General features: G+C 41.2%; 1 protein-coding gene across 3 annotated transcripts in view; it reads right to left on the bottom strand.

Annotated features, from left to right (window-relative positions):
• The window catches only part of cntn5 (contactin 5), an 87,813-nt gene extending 78,986 nt beyond the window's left edge, over positions 1-8,827 (bottom strand). For 2 of the 3 annotated variants that reach the window (XM_076735561.1, XM_076735562.1), the window contains exon 1: positions 8,511-8,705. In XM_076735561.1, coding sequence (XP_076591676.1) covers positions 8,511-8,566 — 56 coding nt within the window. In that variant the 5' untranslated portion in view covers positions 8,567-8,705. Of the gene's footprint in view, positions 1-8,476 lie in introns of all 3 variants that reach the window. The other variant, XM_076735563.1, reaches the window with a different exon arrangement.
• Positions 8,828-23,312: the final 14,485 nt, after the last annotated feature.

Here is a 23,312-nt window from a genome sequence, read left to right as displayed (position 1 = left end):
TTAACATGTGGTCAGTTTTTAAGAGTCACAGCGGAAAAATGGAGCTCACTGGAATAAAGCTATGAGTTTGTGTGTCACAGTGCAACTCTGTCCAGTCCCATGGCGCATGTGTGGCAATGATATATAGATCTAATTAATTTTATTTGAATGTGATCTCTGCCCGGCTCCCTCCATGATCGAGTGTCTTGTCTCCTCTGTGGAGAATACAGTGATGCTGGTTAGCATTAGCAACAGAATTGGGGATTTCAATTTTACATAATTTCTTTAATCTATGATCATTAATAGTAATAAGTTATAGATAACTACAAAACATGCTGCAATACGCCAGCAAAGACAGTGAAGAAGAAGAGTACTGAAGCCTGGCAAACATGGATATATAAGATAAGTTACAGGTGGCAAGAATTAAAAGAGCAAACAGACGTTAAAAAGCAAACAAAATTAAATCAGCTATATACTATATTCAAGATTGCTTTTATTGTCATTGAGCATTATGTGCATTATATACAAGAGAAAAATATTGCCTTGTGTCAGTTTCACAGTGGAAAAGTAGAAAATATATAACACGGTGAAAAAAATCTTAAGCACAGTAAAAATACATAATACTGCACAAGACAGCTGCATAGATGTGATGGATATTAGCAAATGCTAACATAAATAATGCAAAACCAACGTTTGTGATGTTGTTTGTGGTGTTACAGTGTTGGAGTAAAAAACTCAGCTTTGCAAATGTTTTATGAGGAAAGAAATTCACTTGACACACTTGCTAGGCCTCAAAGATACACACTGGTTTTGGAGGCACTGAGTGTAAACATAAGTTTTGTTTGTTTACAAGAAAAATTCTGAAGGGGCCCTTTAACTGCAACGCAGTCAAGACTTTTTAATCTCGCCTGTCTGGGCTTATTCAACATTTTATTTTCACATCAGACTGATATAAACTAAAAGGTGGTAAGACAAACTGGAAACAGCAGCTTCATACGTGTCTGTTCCAGACCTCCACTCTTTGATTTGTGCTGTTTTAAGCAGCTGATTCATTGCAAACATCCAGTTGTGGCCCTGTTTGACACTGATTAGCGAATTCAGCTTTATAATACAGCTGTACTGAAAAGTGAGTGCTTTTAAAACAAGCTATGGCCTAAATGGTTTCTGTTATTTCAGTATTTCAATTTACACATCTGCTAACAATAATGTTCTGTCATCGCTTGCTGTCACATTTCTCATTAACCTCCCTTTATGTCAGCTATTTCGCTTATTGATCGACTGGACGGCTGGAAAATGAGACAACTCAGTAACCTCTCACCTGCTGCTCAGAGGTTGCTTAGCTTATCTTTTTATTAAGAGCTAATCATTTTTGGGAGGTGTTACAAGGAAAGCTGAAGTTTGACTTGTGAATTAAAATGTCAACCATGTGAATAAATTGCTGCACGTATGGAAAGAATAACAGAGCTGGCATGACATGCAAAACAAAAACACTGAATTTCTGAGAAACACCAAAACCTCACAAACAACATTTTTTAAATTTAATTTGTAATATTATATTCTTCTTCTTCTTCTTCTTTCAGGAACACCTGCTAAAGGCCAGACACCTCCGGCAAAAACATCGTTTTTTCATGCACTGCTCAGTTTTCTTTCAGACTGGTGGAAAGAAAATGAACACAATACACATTTAGTGTTTATTTTACTTCAGATTTCTGTCCTGGAAATGTATGCAAATGAGCGCGTATTTAATAAGACAATGCATAATTTGCATATTTAAACAAACAATTTCAGAAAACTTGCATAAATAGAATAAAATCGTGAAATAATTGTCTTAATGTACGTAATCAGCTGGGGAAGTTTGGTGGTGAGACGTATTAGCTGAAATATTTACTCCTCTCACCTGAAGTGTCTTCACGGCAGCCTTGATTCTGCCCACACCAGCTGACAGCTGATATCAACAAATTGTGTAAAACCAAACATCAGCATGCACCACTCAGTAGCTTTGAATAAAAGCTTCAAAGAGCAGCTTTCTGTCCTTTAGTTCCTGCAACATGCATCAGTGCTTCCGTCTAATCCCAATGCCTAATGAAGCTTCATATCGTCCCAACGTCTAGAGGACATTTTACCGGCATTAAGTCGTACATTTGTTAAAGCGTGCATTCTGTATACTGATGTATTCCTGGAGAATAAGATGCAGATTTCTGGTTAATATTCCCAGTTCACATTAAAGTCGGCCATTTACTTTATGTGCTGTTAATATCAGATCAAGATTTTCACCAGAAAGTCGCTGAACGTCGTCATTATCCATTCATGAGTGCCGCCATGTCACAGCAGAACAGAAGGATACTGAGGAAAAGAAAACAAAATCTACCTCACTTGGGTAAAATAAACACAGTGTTTGCTGTAAGACAATGAGCAGGGGCGCACTGGCCGAGTGCAGCTCAGCCCAGCAGCCCTGATAGCTGCGTTCTGACAGATATCTCCGTACACATTTCATCTCTCGGGAGAAAGGAGGCATGAGAGTGGAACGTAGCAACTCATCATGATTCTGCAGGATGCATGACTTAGTACTGTGAGAAAGGTGACCCTATAACACTCTTCCTCCTCATAGCATTGCTGCCTTCTTTCCAGAAATGCTGGAGACGTCACAGTGCATCCTCACCATGAGTTAGTGGACACTCAGAAGGCCTTAACTAAAAACACGCCTGCCGAACAGCACTGTGACCTCAGGGGTTATTTTGTGGATTCATAAACTGTTTGAGCTCCGAAGGACTTGGCGTTAGCCTCTGAACAGCATGTATGGCGCATAAATAAAAAAAGAGCTTTGAAAAGCATTTTAACAGTCACAAAATGTTTCTCAGGAAGCTTCCACGCCTACAATATAAGAAAGGAACATGTAACACGAAAGACGGTGAAAATGAAAATCTAATAAAAAAGTATGAAAGATGCAACAGCGTAGGATTTAAGATCCAATTAATTATTGAAAAGATCATTTGGAAGGATATTGCGCGTTATTTGTTTCAGGACATGCTTTTACAAGAAAATGAGAGGCAGTTCTGCATTTATGAGCCGGCAAACAGGACTGTTAATCAACAGGGCCTGAAGACACTTTCATTAGGGTTAAAGATCAAAATGCAAAAAGGTAATTCTACATAATTAGGTACAACAATGAATGTTACATGAAAATTCATCGGCCTCTTGAGGTGCCGTTGATTTCTGCCGACGCTGTTGATGCTCGCCCAGAGTTTTTCTGTCTCTTTGGAGGTTTGACTTATTAAGATAACACAGAAATAGAGGAAGACTCGTGAAGAAAGGTTTAGGCTCCAGTGAATTTTAAAATGGAGAAAAAATGCCCCCAGCTAATTATTTCGAGATCAATGACCTGTCTGAGGTAATAAGAAACATAAATAAATGTAGAGTACAAAAGAAACCGTGAAGACTGAGATGCTCTCTTACAACACAGCAATGAAAAAGACAGATTTCTGAATGGACCGACTGATCGTAGATGAGGAGACAAGAACATACTGCTGCCACAAGTTCAGCCAAAGTTTATGCAAGAACCTCATATGACATCCCTTTTTATCCCATTTAATGTCTGCCACACACACACTATTGTTTGCTGCTAAAAGTAATGAAATCACGCCAGGAGACGACTCGTATTTTCACTCCTATTCACAAATCTTATTTTTTGACTTTCTTGAACCTGAAGGTCAAAAGCACGTCAGTAATTTAAGCTAATCTTTCATTTTGTACTATCAGCACGATGCAGATATAGCCTTAGACCCTGCATTTGGCTGCATTTGACTCCCCAGAAACCGCGTAGCCCATTTTTACACCTTCATCTCACTAATCTGTCTAGAGCATGAGATTGTTAGACGTTTGGAAGATAAAAAATCAAAGAGTGTTGTGCTTCATCATGGCCCTGGAAGATAAGGCCCTTTACTGTCACATAAAATCAGGAGCTGCCTACTGGAAAACACTCCATCCTCAGGCTATTCCCCACCATCACCATCATCACTGCTCTCTCCATACCATCTCCACAAATACTTGATGTTCACTTCACTGACAAACTATTTCCAAAGACAAATCAAACCTACTCCACTACCACTTATTCCAACACGAGTAATGTGATGAAAGGAGAAATCCTCCGTGTAAAGTGTGATGCTGCAGATTTTAATATTACAGGCAAAAGGTTTGCTTTGTTGCCACAATAACGGAATCTTAATGAATAAAGGCCACATAAATAAATAAATCACTGGTGTGTTTTGGCTTTCCTTGTTTTAAATACTACTCACAAACACACCGTCTCATTCCATACATGCAATTATAACATTAACAGCAATTAATTTGACATTCTCACAAACAGCCATTGGGTATCCGCAGGTGACTTGCTCAAAGTTAACACAATGAGGACACCGCAAACACAAACAGATAAGCGGACTGCATAATTAACAAGCCTGGGGCTGCGGCACACATTTGATAACCAAAACAAGTTACTTCAGCCATTCAGATCAGCTGCTAACTACCAGAGGAATAGCTAGCTGCAGAAATCAGGAGGAAAAGGCCAATCAAGGACGCTGACACGTCGCTCATGTCAATGACATGATTGCTTAACACAGAGCTGGGCCATTGGACAAATATGTCCACTGCCAGCTGGCTTTTTTTGGGGCGATTTTTGTCATTTTATTTTGCCTCAGAAGAGCGAGTGAGAGCTGCTGCACAGACTGTTCAGGTAGCAAACCCAGACGCAGCAACCACGACTCACTCGCTGAATCAAGAGTTGGTGATAAAACAGCAGAAAGACTAACCAAGATGGTTTCAGTGAGCCCCATCAAGTTTGAATGAAGCGATGAGCTAACAAGGTCATTTCAGCTCGTCTTAGCTCAGTGAAAGAGAGAAACTTGAATTCCAAAGGCATAAAGCTGCATTTTTCTCTTTCATATTTTTCTGTTTCTGACATTTTGTGATTTTATTTTGCTCGTTTATTACATTAATAAATAAACTGAGTTGAATTTCCCAGCTGAAACCCGAGCATAACATATGTCCACATTCATTCATAGTGCAAGGATGTATTGTACAATCTGCCGGCTGCATCACAAGAGACAGATCAGAGCAACATGAGAAATGCAAGCTGAACACATGAAACTGTCGTCCATAAGAAGGATGCAACGCTGCAATCAAATTAACAGTGCTTATTTGTAGTTCACACATGCCTTAGTATGACAACATCAACATGCTTTAAGATTGTCTGCTTGACTCATTGAACATCAAATCCAAGTCATTCACAGCAGTGACAAGTGGAGGAGGGTGCTGAAAGTCGCTCTTTCTTACGCAGATGCTTCCAAGCAATTATATAAATTAAGTTGTCAGATGAGTCCTGAGGGACGTTTCTCTTCCAGGCTCTGCAAGACCAGTGGGCCTCCCTTACAAACAAAGTGCTAGATAGGAAGGCAGCCAAGGAGGAGTTTGCCACTGTCAAGAATACCAACTGTTCTGATATAAAATAATTTCTTTAATCTAACAAATGCACGTCAACTCACATCTGAGCAGGATGCGACTTATATCTTAGTCACTGCTATGGTTTACTTGGATTCTGTGGACAGTGGAAAACATGTTGTTCACAGATTTCAGGATGCCCAGCATAACACACACACACACACACACACACACACACACACACACACACACACACACACAAAACACTGTCACTACAGAGGAATAAACACACACTGCTCTGTAGACTGACTCTATACGCTTTATACAGGCTGCACAGCGTGATACCGCATCACTGTCTTTGAACATCTTTGCTTGCGTTATATAAACAACAGGGACAAGTTGAGTATGAAGTGTGATCTGCAAGACATTTTGTCTATTTTCACTTTATTAGTCTCTGATTTGTCGGTGAAAACAGGGCTCCCTTGGGTGCCATTGTCTCGGTGAGACAGTTGCTATCCCTGGCCTCTATCGTTTGTCACTGCTGGTATGCATTTTTTTTTTTTCTCAAGTGTCTCGAGGGCTAGCCTTCACCAGAGTTGTCACTTTCAATTAGCTATACCCTAAATACATGTTTGTTGGTCCATGTCAATAACCATTTCATTTAAGAGGATGGGACAGCTGCAACTTGAAGACATATTCCATTTCCATCAAGGTTAGCCAATCTGCACATTTGCATTCCATCTCACACCTGCCTCAAGTACGTTCACAAACATCTGAAAGCATGTATTGCAAGCAAATAGCTGATTTACATCCGATAAGGATAGGGATAACCTCTAATTTGTGCCAAGTCAAACAGGCACAGCTGTTCATCGCCTCCATCCATTCCCCTGATGTGCAGGTGACACTCCCTTTGATTAGGACTGCGTCTGGCCACGTTGGCCATGCATCCCTTGGTGAGATGAACCATTTTCAGATGATCTCAGGAAATTAAACTAAGAGCTGGAGTGGCCTGATGACAATCGTTCATGCACATTAAGTCTCATGAAATATACAGTATATCTAGATTAACATTATGGCAAATTATGGCCCATTTGAACTCACAAGCATGACTTCAAGTTAGACTTCCATCATTAAGTCTTAATGGATGCTGTATAACGCGGGCAGGAAGCGATGGCAGCATTAGACTCTGACGTAGGTTACATGATTTTAGCACTGATTTAAAGTCAAAGATGGAGTTATCGCTGTAAATTTAAGGCGTCGTTTAGTATTTTTTTACGCATATGAAAAGCACCATTGAGTCAAACAGCCAAATCATTTGCTAGTCGGTAAAATAACCTGACAAAAGTCAAGACAGCAGTTTGTGTCAGACAACAAAAAGCCAAACAATTTTGCTGAATCGGCCTGAATTTCTTTACATGGTGGCAAAATTGAATATTGATTGCGTCCATGTTGCGAACGATATAACACAACCACAGCGCAGTACATGCTCTCAACTCACAATCCATCAAAGAATGTGAATGAAATTGTGCTCGAAGCAAAAAGAGAGTGAGTGGGCTGCTTTTCTCTGTGCATATCCCACTCTCACTTACCCACACACACACACACACACACACACACACACATACATCATATAGTATGTAAGTCAACTGGGGGTCAGTGCTGCCACATGTGTCACAAGGAAATTTCGAGCCTCACAGAATAGCATGGAAACAAATTTCCTCCACAGAGAAAATTATCATATTTTTTCCTTATTGTCAACTTTTTCCTTTTTTCTTGCGAAAGCCTCCGAGCCACATGTTGGACCTGCACATCTGTCATTTGATGTTTCTACCAGCAGCGTAAGTGCCGCTATACTTGAACAGAATTTGTGTCAAATTCTGGAGTGACTGAAGCAATCAAAATCCAGTATTTTTAGAAAGGGAAACTGGTCCAAATGTTCATGTTTTAAACCTTAAGGAGTCTTGAATATTGTCGTGACATACTAAAGGAGGTTAAATTAGAAACTGGCCTTAAAATAGTGTGATGTTTCCTAGTGTGTGTGAGGAAAAGGCTAAGCAGCAGCAGGGGGATTTACTGACAGCAGACACATTTCAAGAGGTTGTATTTTCCTTTCCTATCTGCCAACGCTTTGCTAATTGCTGTCATTGACAAGAAAGTCACACAAACTTCAAGAAAAAAAACTGGCATCATGCTCCTAATTGAATAATAGCTTCATAATGCCCCTTCCTCCAAACACAGCCCTGAAAAAGACAAATCAATAGGATCAAACGGGAGTCTGAGTGCCTTCAAGCCACAATGCACACCCTGACTGTCACCAGCACAGTCAGATGACAGCATTATACTAAACATTCAACCGCAGCGAAGCCACAAAATTAGAGTTTGGGAAATTTGCATATCTCTGATTAGATAATTCCTGTGGGTCTACTTATGTGGTAAGTGGTGTGTTAAGCCTCCTGCTCTGCTAACCTAAAGATGCACTCCCCCCCAAAAAACAAGAAGGACCTGCCTTTGCCTTTGCATGAGAGCTCTTTTCTTCCACCACATACCTCCACGGGTCCCTTAGAGCTCCTTCCAAAGGCAGCAACACCTCAAAAACACTTCACTGTTAATGCATTTCAAAGAATCTCTCATGTCAAGCCTGTCAGTGTGGAACACCTTTAATTTGAGCTCAGACCTGGAGAGATTATTTCAACTTCCTCAAGGCGTTAAGAAACAGCAGAGGTGTTTCATTTCACTTTGTGGTGTGTTTGTGCATCTTCAACACCTCCACATGCCTCATTTGGTGTCCATTCACTGTTCGGGAAAAGGCAGAAGTTACTGTGGCAGCATAAGCAGAAATAAACCCAGACTGAAGAGGAAGAGGTTAGAAACTTATGGAGCTAAATGACACCATCCCAAACTATCCAGCTGCCGTGAGGGGGTTTAATCCACACTGTGATCAGCAGCGGTGTCAGCAGAACTTGTCTGTTTGAACAACCTGCGTTCACTCATTCAGCTGCACAATAAGCTGCAGCCAGCGCGAGCAAAAACAAATGCAAACGCTTCAGAGAAACTGTTTACTCACGGAAATACAAAAAAAAAGTCGTCCCTCGTCTCACTTTTTCTCTCCTCTCCCAGATGATAGCGCTTGTGCACGCAGCAATATTACGAACATCAAGTCCAGGTCCTCGCCTGTGCCGCTCTATCTGCTTCGCCAGCGTAAACAGTACATCCTCAAGTGGAAAAAAGAGCAGTGAATACAGGATTTCTTCCAGCTCTTTCCCCTCGAGCGCCAAACCTTTGCCTCCACTTCAGGGAGCTTCGTGCCGCTGCTGTGCGTCGTGCTGGTCGCAGGTCTACTCTGCTCTCTGCTCAGTCGGGCTCCGCCGCTGCAGCCGGCTGAGGCTCTCTCTGCAGCGCAGCATCCCGTCTCACTGGTGCCGAAAGAGAGAGAGAGAGGAAAGGTGGCCCTCAGTTAGTTACAAGGAGTGGCATCACAGCAATGTCTGCCACTTCCAGATATCCTGGTTCAAGTCTGCTCGCTTGTTCATTTGCACCCTTATTGAGAATGGGAAATGTTAAAGTTGGTTCAGTGAGAGGAGTGAAAACGGCAGATGTCTGTGCTGTGTGCAGGGTGGCATGAATTCATTTCAAATCATCCATTAAATGTGCAGACATTGAGGCTGGTGGGTCGTTTTTAATAAATTTAAATTTTGATACGTTAGGTTAGCAAAGCGGGAGACGTGCACAGCTAAATTTATTGATTACCTTACACGCCTCATGCAGATTTTTAAAATATTATTTCCATTGATAATTTCTTATTATTTGCATTTTTTTTTCTTTAGCTTACATTAACTTAAAACGTGTAACGTGTGTGTTTTCAGTGCCATTCAGTGGCCACAATGTGTAACTACACCTCTGCCAATTTAGACATTTTTAATTTGAAAATCTTCATCAGAAAAAGTCCAAAGCTTTTTTGTCTGATTTAAAATAATGTTGCTGTTGAGAGCAAAAATATTAAGTGTATTAAGAGCGCATTAACCTTTTCAGTTGTTTTTATTCACCACGACCAGAAGAGGGCAGTGATGCTCAAGCTTCTGCAGCACAGACTAAATAAGATACCAGGCAACTGGCAGGCTAGCATGCTAGCTAGGCTAACGTTACTACTGTATTAAAATAGTGCCCAGCTAGAACGGTTCATGTGAATACCCCCCTCGCTGGGCTTGACATTGTTTAACATGTACACTCTTTACATCAGCTTTACAATTACCTCTACAGAATATTATCAATCAGTATTAATATCTTTATTATTTCTCCTGTAGAAGTGGCAATCTGGATGCTAACATGCTAACATTTCTGTGAGTTCGCCTCTGATTGTTTCAGTTTGGTCACTTTATCCTGAAAGTGTTAATTTGATTTAATAATGTGTTTGTATTTCCTCACTGTGACCATGAGGGCACTAAACACTGATTTCTAAATACAAACAGGTCAACTGTCACCTAATATGAAGGAAAAGGGGAGATTTATGCCAACTTTTTGGAAGACTAGCCACTAGCGTAGTGGCTGCTATCAGTCCTTTCAAAATAAAACTTTCTAATTAGACAGAGGTGTAGTTATGCATTGTGTATTCAACATACACTTTTTGTTTTGTTTTTTTCTCACTAAAGTTTTTGTTTGCAGCTCATGTTGTTTTGTTGGCTAACACCAACTCAAACCTTGCAGGGTATTGGAGGATAGCATCTTTGATTGGAGATACATGAGCCAAAATTTCTCCAATCATCATGTCTTGGTTTCCTGTCACAGAATCTTTACAATTTAGCTGCTGACTAGAAACTGGCTGTTAGCCTGAGGGTGATAGATGGGGGTTTAATGCCTTGCCCGGCTTTTTTTTCACAGGACACGTGTGCATTGATGGTCCCAGCTGACTGTAGATCCATGCAGGCTTCACTAATCAATATGCCACTTTACTACCTCAGTGGACTTCAAAGTCCGATTGGGTGGATCTTTTGATGGAAAGGACTTTTGTCTGAAGCCTGAGATGATTTGTTAAGTTTTTTCTTTGTTTTTCCAGTTATAGCCTACATGTTGAATTATTTGTTGTAAAGCAGCTCTCTTGGGGGTCCTATGCTCTTATTCAGTCCTGTCTCCATTTAGAAAACAGCAACGACGAGTAAAAGTTACAGAAATAAAAACAGGGGAATATAAAAGTGAAGCAGCACATTCTGACAAATGCAGAAAAATCATCTTTATTATTTCAATTTGTTGGATTACTTGCGTGTCCTGTAAAAATGATGTTTTATAGAGTTATTATAAAGAAAATATAAAGCTGTCGCCCCATATTTTATGATTTTTTTTTTTTATTAACGGTGTGTTCAACAGAAGAAATTAAAAAGTGTGTGTGTGTGTGTGTGTCATGCTGCTCTGCCCTCTTAACACAACATTAATGGTGCTAGACTAGACTGGAGAGTATAGATTAGCTCCTCCTGTCTCACGTATCCGTTACATAGCTCATATTGCCACCCTCTGCTGTGAGTGTTTGACTGACAATATGGAGCTAACAGCCTATCTCTACCCCCCATCATTAATTAAACAGTACCCATGAGTGAGTGCTCTTCCTATTGCACAATTGATCCATTCCAGTGCTTGTAGCTCTTATCAGCTCATAGATGCCATCTTTTTAAGAGCAGTATTTTAAGGGTCCTTTGTACAGCTTCGCTTGTTGGCACTGGTATCGTTTGGAGAGCTTTGCTTATAGTGTACACCGTGAAACATATTTCAGAGGACAGTATGTTATTTCTCATGTCTGCTACCTTCAGCTTAGTGGTTCAGGTCCCTGCCTCCCAGTCTTGAATAATTTCAGATTCAAAGGAAATGGAGTATTGAATTTGTCTTGTATTTTAAAACTACAAGGCAGTAAACTGGTCAGAGTTATTGTTTCAACACAGAGGATACATACTGCACTATTATCTCTGCTATTATTCAGCAGGGCGCTCATGAAGCAAAAATCACAAGCAGTCAAAATAGTAATTATCAGGCTCAATCATGAACGCAGCCTGTTCTGTCTCAAACACTCAACGTTTTGAACCTCCAGCAATATTTCTGGGCTGGTGTACGTTAATGTGAAGCTATAGAGCGTGAATAAAACAGCAGTCTTGGTGCAGTCTTTACACATTCAGGCACCAGATTTAGTGGATGGATCTTTTTTCTTACTCTCCTGCAGTTCATTCATCTTTCTGGTGCAAATAAGATAAGGTAGTGTAATTAAACTAGAGATAAAACAGAAACATGCCCCCAAAAGCCACATGTTAAAAACAGCACTAATCACATGAGTTTAAGTGGGCAGCGGGAAGAAGATAACAGGTCTGTGCACACTTGCAGAATCTCTTTTTAAATGTAAATGTGACAACAAACCCGCTTTGGTTTTCTTTTGATTATGCTGCGGCCTTTAGACTGTCATTGTGACACTTAGAGCTGAAGACATGTGATAAGTGCTCAACAGAAGTGCTGCACTTATCACGAGGAACTAAATCTGAATGGTCTATAGATGTCACTGCAACTCGTTTGCAGTTAGTTGTTGTACCATTGGGCCCAACACACCAACTTAAACGTGTCAGGCTATGTGGCAAATACTCAATGGAGGTACAAATTAGAGTAAAGGACGCATTTAGCCAACCCAATCTGATTTTGTACTTTTTGCAAACACATAATTTTCATATGAAACAAAATTACAGCTAAGGATGATAGTAAACAGGAAAGCTTCAAATTTCACTCTTGTAGTTTAAAGAAGCCTACACTCAATGCTCGATAAAACTGTCGTCTGAGATGCAGAAAATGACAGCACGTTGTTGGTGGTAAGAACACAGCAATCACACATAATTAGAGAGGTGGTGCTCAGCAGCAAGAAAAGGATTAGCAATTAGGGCCTGACAACAAATGGCAAGTGGAGGCATGAGTTGTATGGCAGGATGCAGGACTTTCTGCGCTGTTGAGCCAAACTTTGTATGAATTTGGCAGGTAAAATCTGTGAGCTGCTGGCAAAATGGAAAACGATTAGAGCTAAATTTCCTCCATGTTCCTAACACAACCCACTACTGAAAACGCAAGAAAAAGACCAAACTTGTGAAGCAGGCTGAATGGTGCACTTGATTCCTGAGCGGTAGCCTACCGTATGACAGTTAAAAATTGTTCTCCTTTATAATTAAGATTCAAGTGAACCAAACTGTGCTGACAGCAGCCAGTCCCATGAGTTACTGTCGGGTCTTACAGGAATCAACAGCATGGCTGGAACACCTGTCTGATCAGTCATATCACTTGGCAGAACCTGTTCTTTACATAATCTTCCTTCACTCAAGTCTGTCTCTTTTCTGTCAATGTGGCAATAACACTTTCACACCTCTAACAGCGCAAGTATCTGACATCTGCGGTCTGCAAGGTGGTGTGTGATGTTTCAGCTGACTGAATCCTAATTTCCCAAGGAAAGGCTAAGGAGATGGCAATCCTCAGCGTTCGAGCCAACACTGCACTATCCACGAACAAAATGTCTTAATTTATCTTCATTACACACTCTGAGAGCTGTGTTGTGCTACACTGCTTTCCACTTCACCACTGCTCAGACTGCTGCACCAAGTTCCAATTCAAACATGGAAGATTATATATATATATATTAGGTACAGTATCATGAAACGTGTCTTTATATGTGATATTTCTGTTGAATTTATATGGCGATGACATTTACATTGTTTTCGTATATTTTTAATGAATATGTGCAGGTGTATGTGCATGTACGTCTGCATAAGTTTGTGTTTCATTTGCTGAGTCTAAGTCTCTGCCATACTAAACGCTAGGAAAGCAGAATGGTACACTAGTACAGATGGTGAGTTACATTAACATGCTTAGCAAATTTAAGCAATTTATATTTATTGCTCAGCAGATGCTGACTAGATAGAAGTGGTAAATTATAATTTGGTTGGTAGACTGATTCTTTTCATTATTGGTAGCACCAACATCTGCTGGGTAGCGTGTTTATGCATGCAAGTGGTTGCATAAAGCCACACTGAGGAATGAAAGATTTAAGGTCTATTTAAAGGAAGCTGAAAAAAAAAACATCAGAGCACAGTTTGAATTAACTAAAGATATCAAACATGTCACAGAGTTCAAGATAAGGACACTCTTTAGTAGCATATACGGTTGGAAAACATTTAGCTTTGTAGGGGACATCCAGTATGTCTCTAAGGCCACAGAGCTTGGACATATTTTGTGCTCTTATTTAGAACACAGCACAACCTCATATAAGACAAATGCTGGAAATAATACAATATCTGAGCATCGAAGTTCATTCTTGACCTTGGGATCAAAATAATCTCAGCTCAAGGTCCACTTACTAGCTCTTTCTGAGCATTTAATTGTATGTCACAGTGCTCTTGATCAAATGGGACTCCATGCTGTACTTAGATCACACAGTGACAACTGAGCCGGCTCCATCTGCCCATCGGCTGAAAGCTCAACAAAAGCTGCCCAGTGGACCCCGAGTTACGATTATTTTGTCACATAATACAGTACATTTCTTTTCATGGAAGGCTAACAAGTCTTATACTGTCGTCTTGTACAGTTTTTCTCTGGACAGGGTGGAAAGCAGGATTATTAATGTTCTGTGGGACAAAGTGTGGGCTTGATGTTTGATATGCGATGGTTGGATCGGTCTTAATGAGAGGAAACAGCAGGACGGAGACAGAAACTGAAACTGTAGCTCTTTTACTGTTCCCCACACCTCATCAGCTTCACAACAACAACACTTCCTGGTTCCAATCTCATGTGTGACTGAGTTAACCAATCAAAACCTTCCAAGACTAGACCAAAGTAAACATGAGGAAAACCAAAAGGGTTGCAGGAGTTATCAGGTCTTTAGGACAAGATGACCGAAACATAACATATTTCATATATCTTACATACATTTCTTTGCTTAAATAAGTAAATTACTAGAGAAACAATAAAAATACAAAAGATAAATAAATATGCACACATTGCATTTAATTATTATTTTCATTTTTTGTCCACAGACCAATCCAGTAATGTCATTTTCAGCAGCAGGCAGCTGTTTTCAGTAACCCTCTGTAAACTACCTGCTCAGCACCAAACAGCTGACAGACACAGTTAGTGCTTGCTGGTGAACATTGTGAAGCATTTAGCAGCTAAAGAGACACATATTTCCCTCAGGAGTTGGTAGAGACCAAAAACAGAGCTAAAACAGAGAGAATATTGGACTCAGATTGACCTCGAAGCCAGAAAGCGTAATAAAAAAATGAATGCTAATGTTGCTCTGTATCTGCTGGATGTGTAAATAGGCAAGTGTGCTATCATTGCTCTATTCACAGTGTTTGTGTTTGTGCTGCCCCCAAGTGGACAAGATCAACGAGACAACAACAGTTAATCGATGGATAGCTTGGTCTGAACCTTGATCATACCATATAGTGTCTGATCATGTTTAAGACACTAATTTATCCCATTTACAGTCATTTTGAACCATTAAAGAACTATTTTAATGTTTGATAGATGGTAACATCTCCTGTAGTACAAATGCATTTTGGCCACAGAATCAAAGAATCAGACGCTCATGTTTTGTTTCATGTTTATGTTGAATATAAGCCCAAACCCGCTCCTCACTGAAATGTTGTCGGAATCATCCAGCTGCCTCAGCAACCGCTATATCCACCTGCAGAGCATGTGAGATTGTCTGCTGTCTCCCTGCAGAAATACAGAATGCATTTGTCAGTGCTTGTGCCAGCAGAACGCTTGTATCTCAAATCGCCCCCATCAGAATCATCTAGTGCAGATAGTCACTCTGGTACTGTCTATGCTGCTGAAATAACACACTTCGACTCCATTCAGCTGTGATTGGAAATAACAATCATAATTACCACGGCGTAATCATATCCCTCAGCAATGACTGTCACCAGAGAAATACCATTACTCTAATGTCATAACAAATCAGCTGGTTTCAAGAAAAGGAGCCAGGAAAAGAAGAGGGAGGGGAGGTTGGACTCTATAATTGGAAAGGCTCAGTATCATGTATCATGTAATTTCATGCAAATCTAAAAAAAGCTGTATCAGAATCTCTTTGGTTGGATGTGGTTGGGTTTGTGGTGCCAAAATAGGTTGGAACGTATTTGTTTCGTGGCTTTTACCTTATTCATTCATGCTTTCAGCCATCACACCCCCTACTGTTCACCGCTTCCTCGTCAGTTTGGGAAAAAAAAAATTACAAACATATAGTATACAGGAATGAAGTTGAGGCAAAGGATCGGGTGCAGTCATGCACCCTCTGCCTCTGCTTTTTGTGAGAGGATTCCTCATCTCCCATGTGGCGGCCCATTTGTCCTGGAGTAATTCATTACCTGTTCACTCAGTAGTGACAACACCTCAATTCCATCTGGCTCCGCTGTCTCCTGGGGGCCCGATAGCCCCAGAATAATAAGGACAGCCACCAGGAAACATATTTGCTCACCTATTACCTCAGTAACTATGTAATGATTGATTCCTTGTTGGATTATCCATGTGTCACAGCGCAGTCAAGAGCCTCTTTAATGAGAGACGCAGCGCTCACTCCACCTGTGACTCCATTCCAAATCACAGATGATAAACCAAGCAAAGACCAAAGAATACGTGACAGCCATTGCTGAAGTCATGTGAGAGGCAGAGTTTCCCAGAGATAAGTACATCAGTCAAGTTGTCTCACCTCTGTTTTTTACAGCTGAAAGTGATGCGGAATTGGTTCTGTGCCGAGAGCCTGAAGAACAAAAATTCTGTCCCAGCAGACAAAAACACAAAATTCACCTAGCCTTTGAGAAGACTGACCAGATACCCAGAGGGTGAAGAAAAATGCTCAAACATGTACAATAATTGCTGCTTTGAAATAACGTGTCCTTATCCAAAAAGAGCTTTTTTTGCCTCCTTCAAATTTATTCATTCAGTTTTTCTGGAGCTGCATGCAATTTTACACCAAATGACATGGATTTCTTCAAAAGAAGAAAATTCTGAGGCCATAATGTTTCTATTATGTAAGATCAATAATAGTGGCACAGCGGCATGAACCCAAGGACACATTGATATTTAACAGGGTTGCAGCACTGTCACAACCCAATTGATGGGACCACCTCAGGAGTTGTGTTGCAACCACGCACTGCAGGCTGCACCCACCCAGGGTATTACTTCAGAGGCCAGCAGCTGTGCGTGACAGCTGGACACATGTTGTCATCCTTTCCCTGCAGGAATGCTCAGGAAAGGCTTTCTGTATTGTAGAGCTGCGCTTCGAATCCATGCTTGATCACAGTAATATCTTTGTTCCACAGCTGAAAAAACACAAATTGCAAGGCACGATGCTTCCTGGGGTGCCAATCACTTCGCATTTAGCTAAAATTTGGACATGTAACTGATGCTTTCATCTTCCTGTGATTTCCAGTGGATGTAACAGTGGAATGAGCTCCTGATCACCAATATGAAAATAATCATTTCAGATATGAAGGAGCACAAACACCAGGGAAGCTCCAAAGCTCCTCTTCTACAGCATCTATCGATCTATCTGCTGTTAGCATGGTTTATATGTGGTCCACAAGGCATCATTAGTATTTGAATTTGCCTTCCCTCCACCCCCTCTGTTTCACACATCGACAGCACAAACACACACACACACACACACACACACACACACACACACACAGCACATTTCTCAGTCTTTTGCTCTTACGATCATGCATCTGGGATCCGTTCCAGCTTGGCTAAAATTGATTAATAGTGGCTTTAATTCCACAGAATGCTGACTGCAGACTCGGCAACTGTGTGTCTTGAAACATACTCCTTCCAGTCTCATCATCAAGATGTGTGTTTTGGAGAACTTAATGAATAAGTCATTAAGAGGCGACTAAGATTGATGTGTTAGAAACAAACAAGCTACAATCGGCTGCCGCTGGAATCGGCGTGGAGGCCAGACAAACTGCAGGTGAACCAACTGCTGCTGAATCAAGCAGACGGCACATTCATTCCACCATATGTGCATTCTCTTCCCGATGACAGACTATTCATATGTGGTTTGCTCTTTAAACACGCTTTTCCACCGTGCACCTCCAAGGATTTCTCATTGGATGAGGCAGTGAAGCTCAGCGTCCCTTCACAGGGAGTTGATTTTTTTGCTTTTCGGGATCTTAAAATACTTGACTTGAGCAGAAGTTATGATTAGCGCTCTGATGGAAAGACAAAGTGTTTCATTACTTGTAGACAGGCCATACTGCTATCAGCAATTAAAAGCAGCAGGTTGCCCTGCTGGCTCAGTTTGTTAAAGGGCAAACAAGCAAGAATTCCTTCTGTATCTTTATTTTTGGCAGCGTGGAAAAGCCTCTGAAAAAGCACTTAATGATGGCTTCAACCTACTCCTGAAACATTTACTAATGAAATTCTTTCAGCTGGGTTTGCAGCTCTTCAGGTCAGGGCGGTAAGGAAAGCATGCATACTTTATCATCTCAATCTCCTAAGTTTAGATCTGACTTGGCATCAGGTCCAGTTTTGCCTGTGGACACCACCATCTGAACACTGTCAAACATACGGAAAGCTGCACAAGAGAGACGCTGAGCAGCAGCAAATCTTGTGTCTGTATATTTGTGCATGTATGAAAACACGTTTTCTATATTCAGTGTCACTCTGCATGATTTGCTATTGCATTTTCCTATTCAAAAGACACTTTGGTGATTTAAAATACCCACTAGACTGTAGGGGATCAAGAAATGTGTGTTATAGCAATGCAAACTCAACATTCTGCCCTCCCCAGGCTATAATACAGCAGCAAAAGGTAATAAGCTGCTCTAAAGACAAGAATTCATGCAGAGACAAGCTGTTGAAATAGCTCTAAGTTGCATTACCACATGATTCAGCAAAACAATTTCAAATGAATAACTGCTGTGTAAAACATAAACTCATAATCCTACCGTCTTTTTTTAAAGTGGCATATAAAAAGGATGCAGAAGAGGAGAGAGGAGAGCACTGCAGTAATTACGGATGATTATGTAGTACCTGGGTGATGTAAGCTAAACTGAAAGACTTTAAAGGCTGCTGGTTGAAATCCCTTTAACAAATAAGAAATTCCTTTAACACAAACCACTGGTGTGTCCTTAGAATGGCTCCCTTAAGCCCTGGATGCTAATCTCAGCACACACTGTGGTTGTACTGGGCAGCTTCCAGATGTAACTGTGTGCAGCTGGCTGAGTGTGAAATAACTGCTGCAGAAAAACTGCTCGCATGTTCAGAATATCTGTTTGAAAGAGTAAAGGTTTATTTAAAACCACAGATATTTAGGATGGACTCTTTTCATGTAGTATAGTGGACACATTCATTTAACCCTGCTATTGTTTTGACACGTGAAGAATCAGGGGGAGGCTGCTGAAATTCATTTTCCAGAGTTTTACCTTGAATTTCTTGCATATCTCAGTGGAAAGCACTTCATAATGCTAATTTCAAATGTACACCCCCTCACTGCACACCTATTTAAAACATATTCTGCTTTGAATAAAAATGTGCTTCGGATATTTCACAAAGAAAAAAAATTATATCTTCTCCCTCGTTACAAAATCAGAGAGTGTCACAGCCTGAGGAAAGAAGCTGCTCCGTGGTCTGGTGGTAGCGTAGCGGATACTTCTGTATCGCCTGGCAGACGGCAGCTGGTTGAACAGGCCGGGGACATGCGGTAAATAATGTCCTCTATTGTCTTTTTTGAGCTTTCTTTATCAGGGCAGAGACGGAGGTTCTCTATGATACTGATTCCAAGGAGCCTAAAACTGTTTACCTGTTCGACTCCACAGATGTAGATATAGCAGTATGGAATCAGGGACGTATCATCGCTCGAGCTTCCACATTACTACACTCTCAAACCACCGTGGACTCTTTAATTACTGCACTTGCCTGAGGGTCAGAGTGATGGCTCTGCAGCCCTGTGGGGATCCCAGGTGACTTTCAGGCCAATGCAGAAGCGAGAGGAGACCCTCAGCTGCTGAGCTTTAAGCTGCATCAACGTCAGCGCTGCACTGCATTGATAAATAAAAAGACATTTGCTGCTGGAGATGCTGTCATTGTGTGAAAGTGTTCATGTGTTTCTAAGAGTGTCAGATCAGTTGCTCTCTGGTGCAGCCGCATAAACTATTTACTAATTGGTGCTAATCTGTGTTTATTGTTGTCATTGAGTGGGAGGGTCTCCTCAGTAAATATCTACAGATTTCTGACACAGCCATGGCTCTTAATTGTCGCAAATAAGGAAATCACACCTTTTGAGTAGAGGAGAGTAATTAGGTGTTAGTTAGCTTCAGATTCAGCTCCTTCAAACCTGAATCATACACATCACATGCCTAAGAATAAACACAAAAATGTAAGAAATGCATCGATGATTGTATTCAAGTAACACTGGTAATCTAATCATTGTATTGTTTTATTTCACAGCAGCCTGGATGTGCACCTGCAAACATTATAACCTGCGACAGAGGTCGGAACACGGCTGAAACAAGTTTTTAGTCTCTGTTCTTTTTCACCTTCTTGAAGCAGGTTGAGGTCGGTTGCAGTCACAACAATCGCTGCGCACCGCCCCCACCCACCCAACTGCCCCACCATATGCATAATATGCTTCGGAGTAATGAGTATGCATAACATGCTTTTACCTGATATATTACACGCATACCCCCTACTCGTTGTGTGCCACCCCACCCCACGTTTGTCTGTGGCCCCATCTGGCCACCCGTATGAAAAGGGACAGGATGGAGACGCCACTGATTCTGATTTGTGGTTACGTAGATTATCGAGCAGCTCCTGATCTTACCTTCGTACCTTACACGGTATTGTTCAGCTTCCGTCTCGTCTTCTCAACAAGCTACCTTTACTCTCCTCCTCCTGCCATGGAAACCTTCTTTATGGGGCTCAAAGGGAATTATTCACAGTCTCCTCGGGGCTCTGACAAGGTCATGGGCTTTCTGTCTCCCCTCTGTCTTGGCTTCTGTTCTGAACCATAATTGATTAGGTTAAACAGCAAGGGAGGGAAGGTCACGCCTGCAGCAGGGGATCTGGAGCACTCAACAGCACGCGTGGCCACAGACACATGCTCTCCATCACCCAGAGACAGCCGCAGCGTGGACAGGATGAACCACACCTTTGAAACGGATTCTCTCACAACAAGATCCATTTAGCTGCAACTTGCTATTTGGATTCTACATGCTCAAAACCATCGGATGTGCATCAGAGACAAAGTGGAAGCTGGTAGTTTATCCCTCTGTAATGAGGATTTTCATTTAAAGATAAAAACTTTTTCATTTTGGCATCAAGAGCCCCGTCAAAAAAAAAAAGAAAAAAAAAAAAAAAGAAAGAAAAGCGTCCAGTCACACATTAGTGCACAAAGAAAAGCTCAAAATAAATTCCAACAGGAACATTGTTCCTGGAAGGAGATGGAATAAAAAGGATGCTGTGCTCAATTTGTGCAGCCTGGGTGCCTCTGAATCAGCTTGGCTTCATTAGTCAGACTAGAATTGTTCTTGAAGGACATAAAACTCACCGAATCGGGAGGCGGGCATGATGTGGATAAGTAAAATCTAGGGGAAGATCTGGCTGAGTTTTCCTGCATTGGAATCAGTCATCCAACACAGCAAATCCAAAGCAGCAGCTGCTGGCCCAGGTTGATACTCTTCAGTCTGAAATATGAAAAAACTCTGAGTGCTCACGTCGAGCCACACGGGCACAAAATGGGAAAATTCAGTCTTCAAATACAAAGTAAATTTTGGTTTGACACGTTTGTTTCTGTTGATGTTCTGATGAGGAGATTTTGGAGACAGTATGGAGATTCATGGTAAGGTTTGTCTGAACATCAGCTGATAGCAAAAATAAAACAAATGCAACGTTTTCCAGCTAACTGTGAGGAGTGATCCTGGGGAGATCTCACCTCTCTTCTCCATCCCCATGGCTCGTCTGTTCACACAGCAGGTGAAAACCTTGTTGTAAAGGTAAATAAAGGAAGACAAGGGACTCAGCCAACTGTTTGCTTGACATTCCTCTGTTGTCTCTCTGCACAGCTGAGGAGTGAAGCCATCATATTTTCTGTGGTGCAAGTGTTGTTCGACTTTATTCACAAACAGGTTGTTATATTCTGTACGGAACGTCTGTGCAGCTGCAAATTGAAAGCAGACAGAAGATTGATCGATTTAGACACATTTTGATTTTCCTACCAAAGAAACAATTTAAAGGGTCAGTTCATGCAAATTAAAAACAAAGCACATTTTCTCACTTACCCTTAGCAGTATGTAGCCATGCAGATATTTCTCGTTTGTTTGTCCAAGTTTTGAAAGCCCTGTTGTAACTTCAGCATCCATCCGAGGAGGGTGATTGAAATTTCAATTCTGGTGCTCACAGAAATGAAAAATAGCATTTAAAAAAGAAATCAGGCCGGGCAAATAGAATCAAAACTATGCGCTTGGTAGCGTCTTTTTATAAAAGCAACACTTAAAATGTTCTCCCCAGAGCACAATAAGGCGACTGCAGATACAGAATGATGCAGAAGGGATGTGAGAGTCCGCTGAATTGCAGGCATTTAGCACTTTGGTATCATTTAAATTATTAATTGCCCGTTCATCTGAATGCAGCTGCTGTTTTTAATTTACTCAGACTGACCAGGGATCACCGTGACTCAGAGTCAAGATGTATGAAATACAGTACGAACAGCTGCATGCGAATGAGCAGCAGGGCTCTGTTATCCCTATGCAAAGCGCAGCTTGGAGAGAGGCAGGCCAGAGCGATGATGAGTCCATCCCTTGCGAATAAATTGGGGTTGACTTTGTGAGGGCCTTGAAGGAAGGAAAAGGGAATGGAATGAGAATGTGCTGTTGCTATGCTGCAGGATAATATTCATAGAAGATGTGAGCAATGGTAATGTTAGGTGAGGGAGGCGGCGAAGCTTCATGAAACCCTTGTAAGGGTGAAGGGCAGGTGACCCCCGCCACTGGCATCGCCCTGAAAGAAGAGGAGGGTCTTATTCAAACGGCAACGTCAAGCTGCCACGACACCCGAGTACAAAGCATGACGATGAAAAGACACAAAAAAACAAGAGCATGCAGCCCTGTGTTATCACAGTCCTGAGAAATTTCTTTCCTTTTTTTCCCCTTGACAGCATATCACTAAAGGCTGCACCATTTTTTTCTTATTAAAGGACAAAGCCTGATTTGAATATTCATAAACAGCTCGTTCTGTAGACCCCCGTGTTTGAACGCATTAATAAAACACGAAATGTTTTTTTAAATGAATGCAGCAGTAAAAATGCAATAAAAGTGTATGACTTTCTGAAGCAGGTCATTAAAATTTGAGGGAATAATGAATCCTTTTAGAAGAAATAGCACTCCGAATATAGCGGTGAAGTTGAGCAATTAAATTATTTAGACCTCCTGCAGCGAGAAATGGTGCTAATTAGCATCAGACTACTTCAGCATGATGAGATGAGCCAGTATCACACAGGTGCAACTGTCACTTTGTTTTGTTGAATAATGGAAGGCGCTGACACTTATTTCAAGGCCTTGTTACTTCTTGTACCAAAATGTGTGCAGGAAAGCCAGACCTCCTCTTGGAAAGGTCACATGTCAAGTATCAGCGGTATGTGTAATCTTCACTCAGCTACACTATCGGGTTGAATGTCAAGATTCTTCTGAAAAGCTATCAATTCATTATGCCTGGCAATGACAGACATTAAGTAAAACAAATTAGCTGACAAATAGAGCATTCTGTTAATGAATTGTGAATTAAAAAGCTGTTTGATGGGCTATGACAGGAAGTATTCGTCTGCACATATCTGGCTCTGCCATATTTCAGAGCCTTGCATGTTGTGAGTAATCCTGTCATGGTACGTCTTCGCGTGTAGGAGT

This window comes from Chaetodon auriga, chromosome 7 (genome assembly GCF_051107435.1).
Source record: "Chaetodon auriga isolate fChaAug3 chromosome 7, fChaAug3.hap1, whole genome shotgun sequence".
In the NCBI taxonomy this organism is placed as follows: Eukaryota; Metazoa; Chordata; class Actinopteri; order Chaetodontiformes; family Chaetodontidae; genus Chaetodon; species Chaetodon auriga.
The sequence above is the reverse complement of the archived record's forward strand: the minus strand, read 5'-3'. Positions and strand labels throughout refer to the sequence as shown.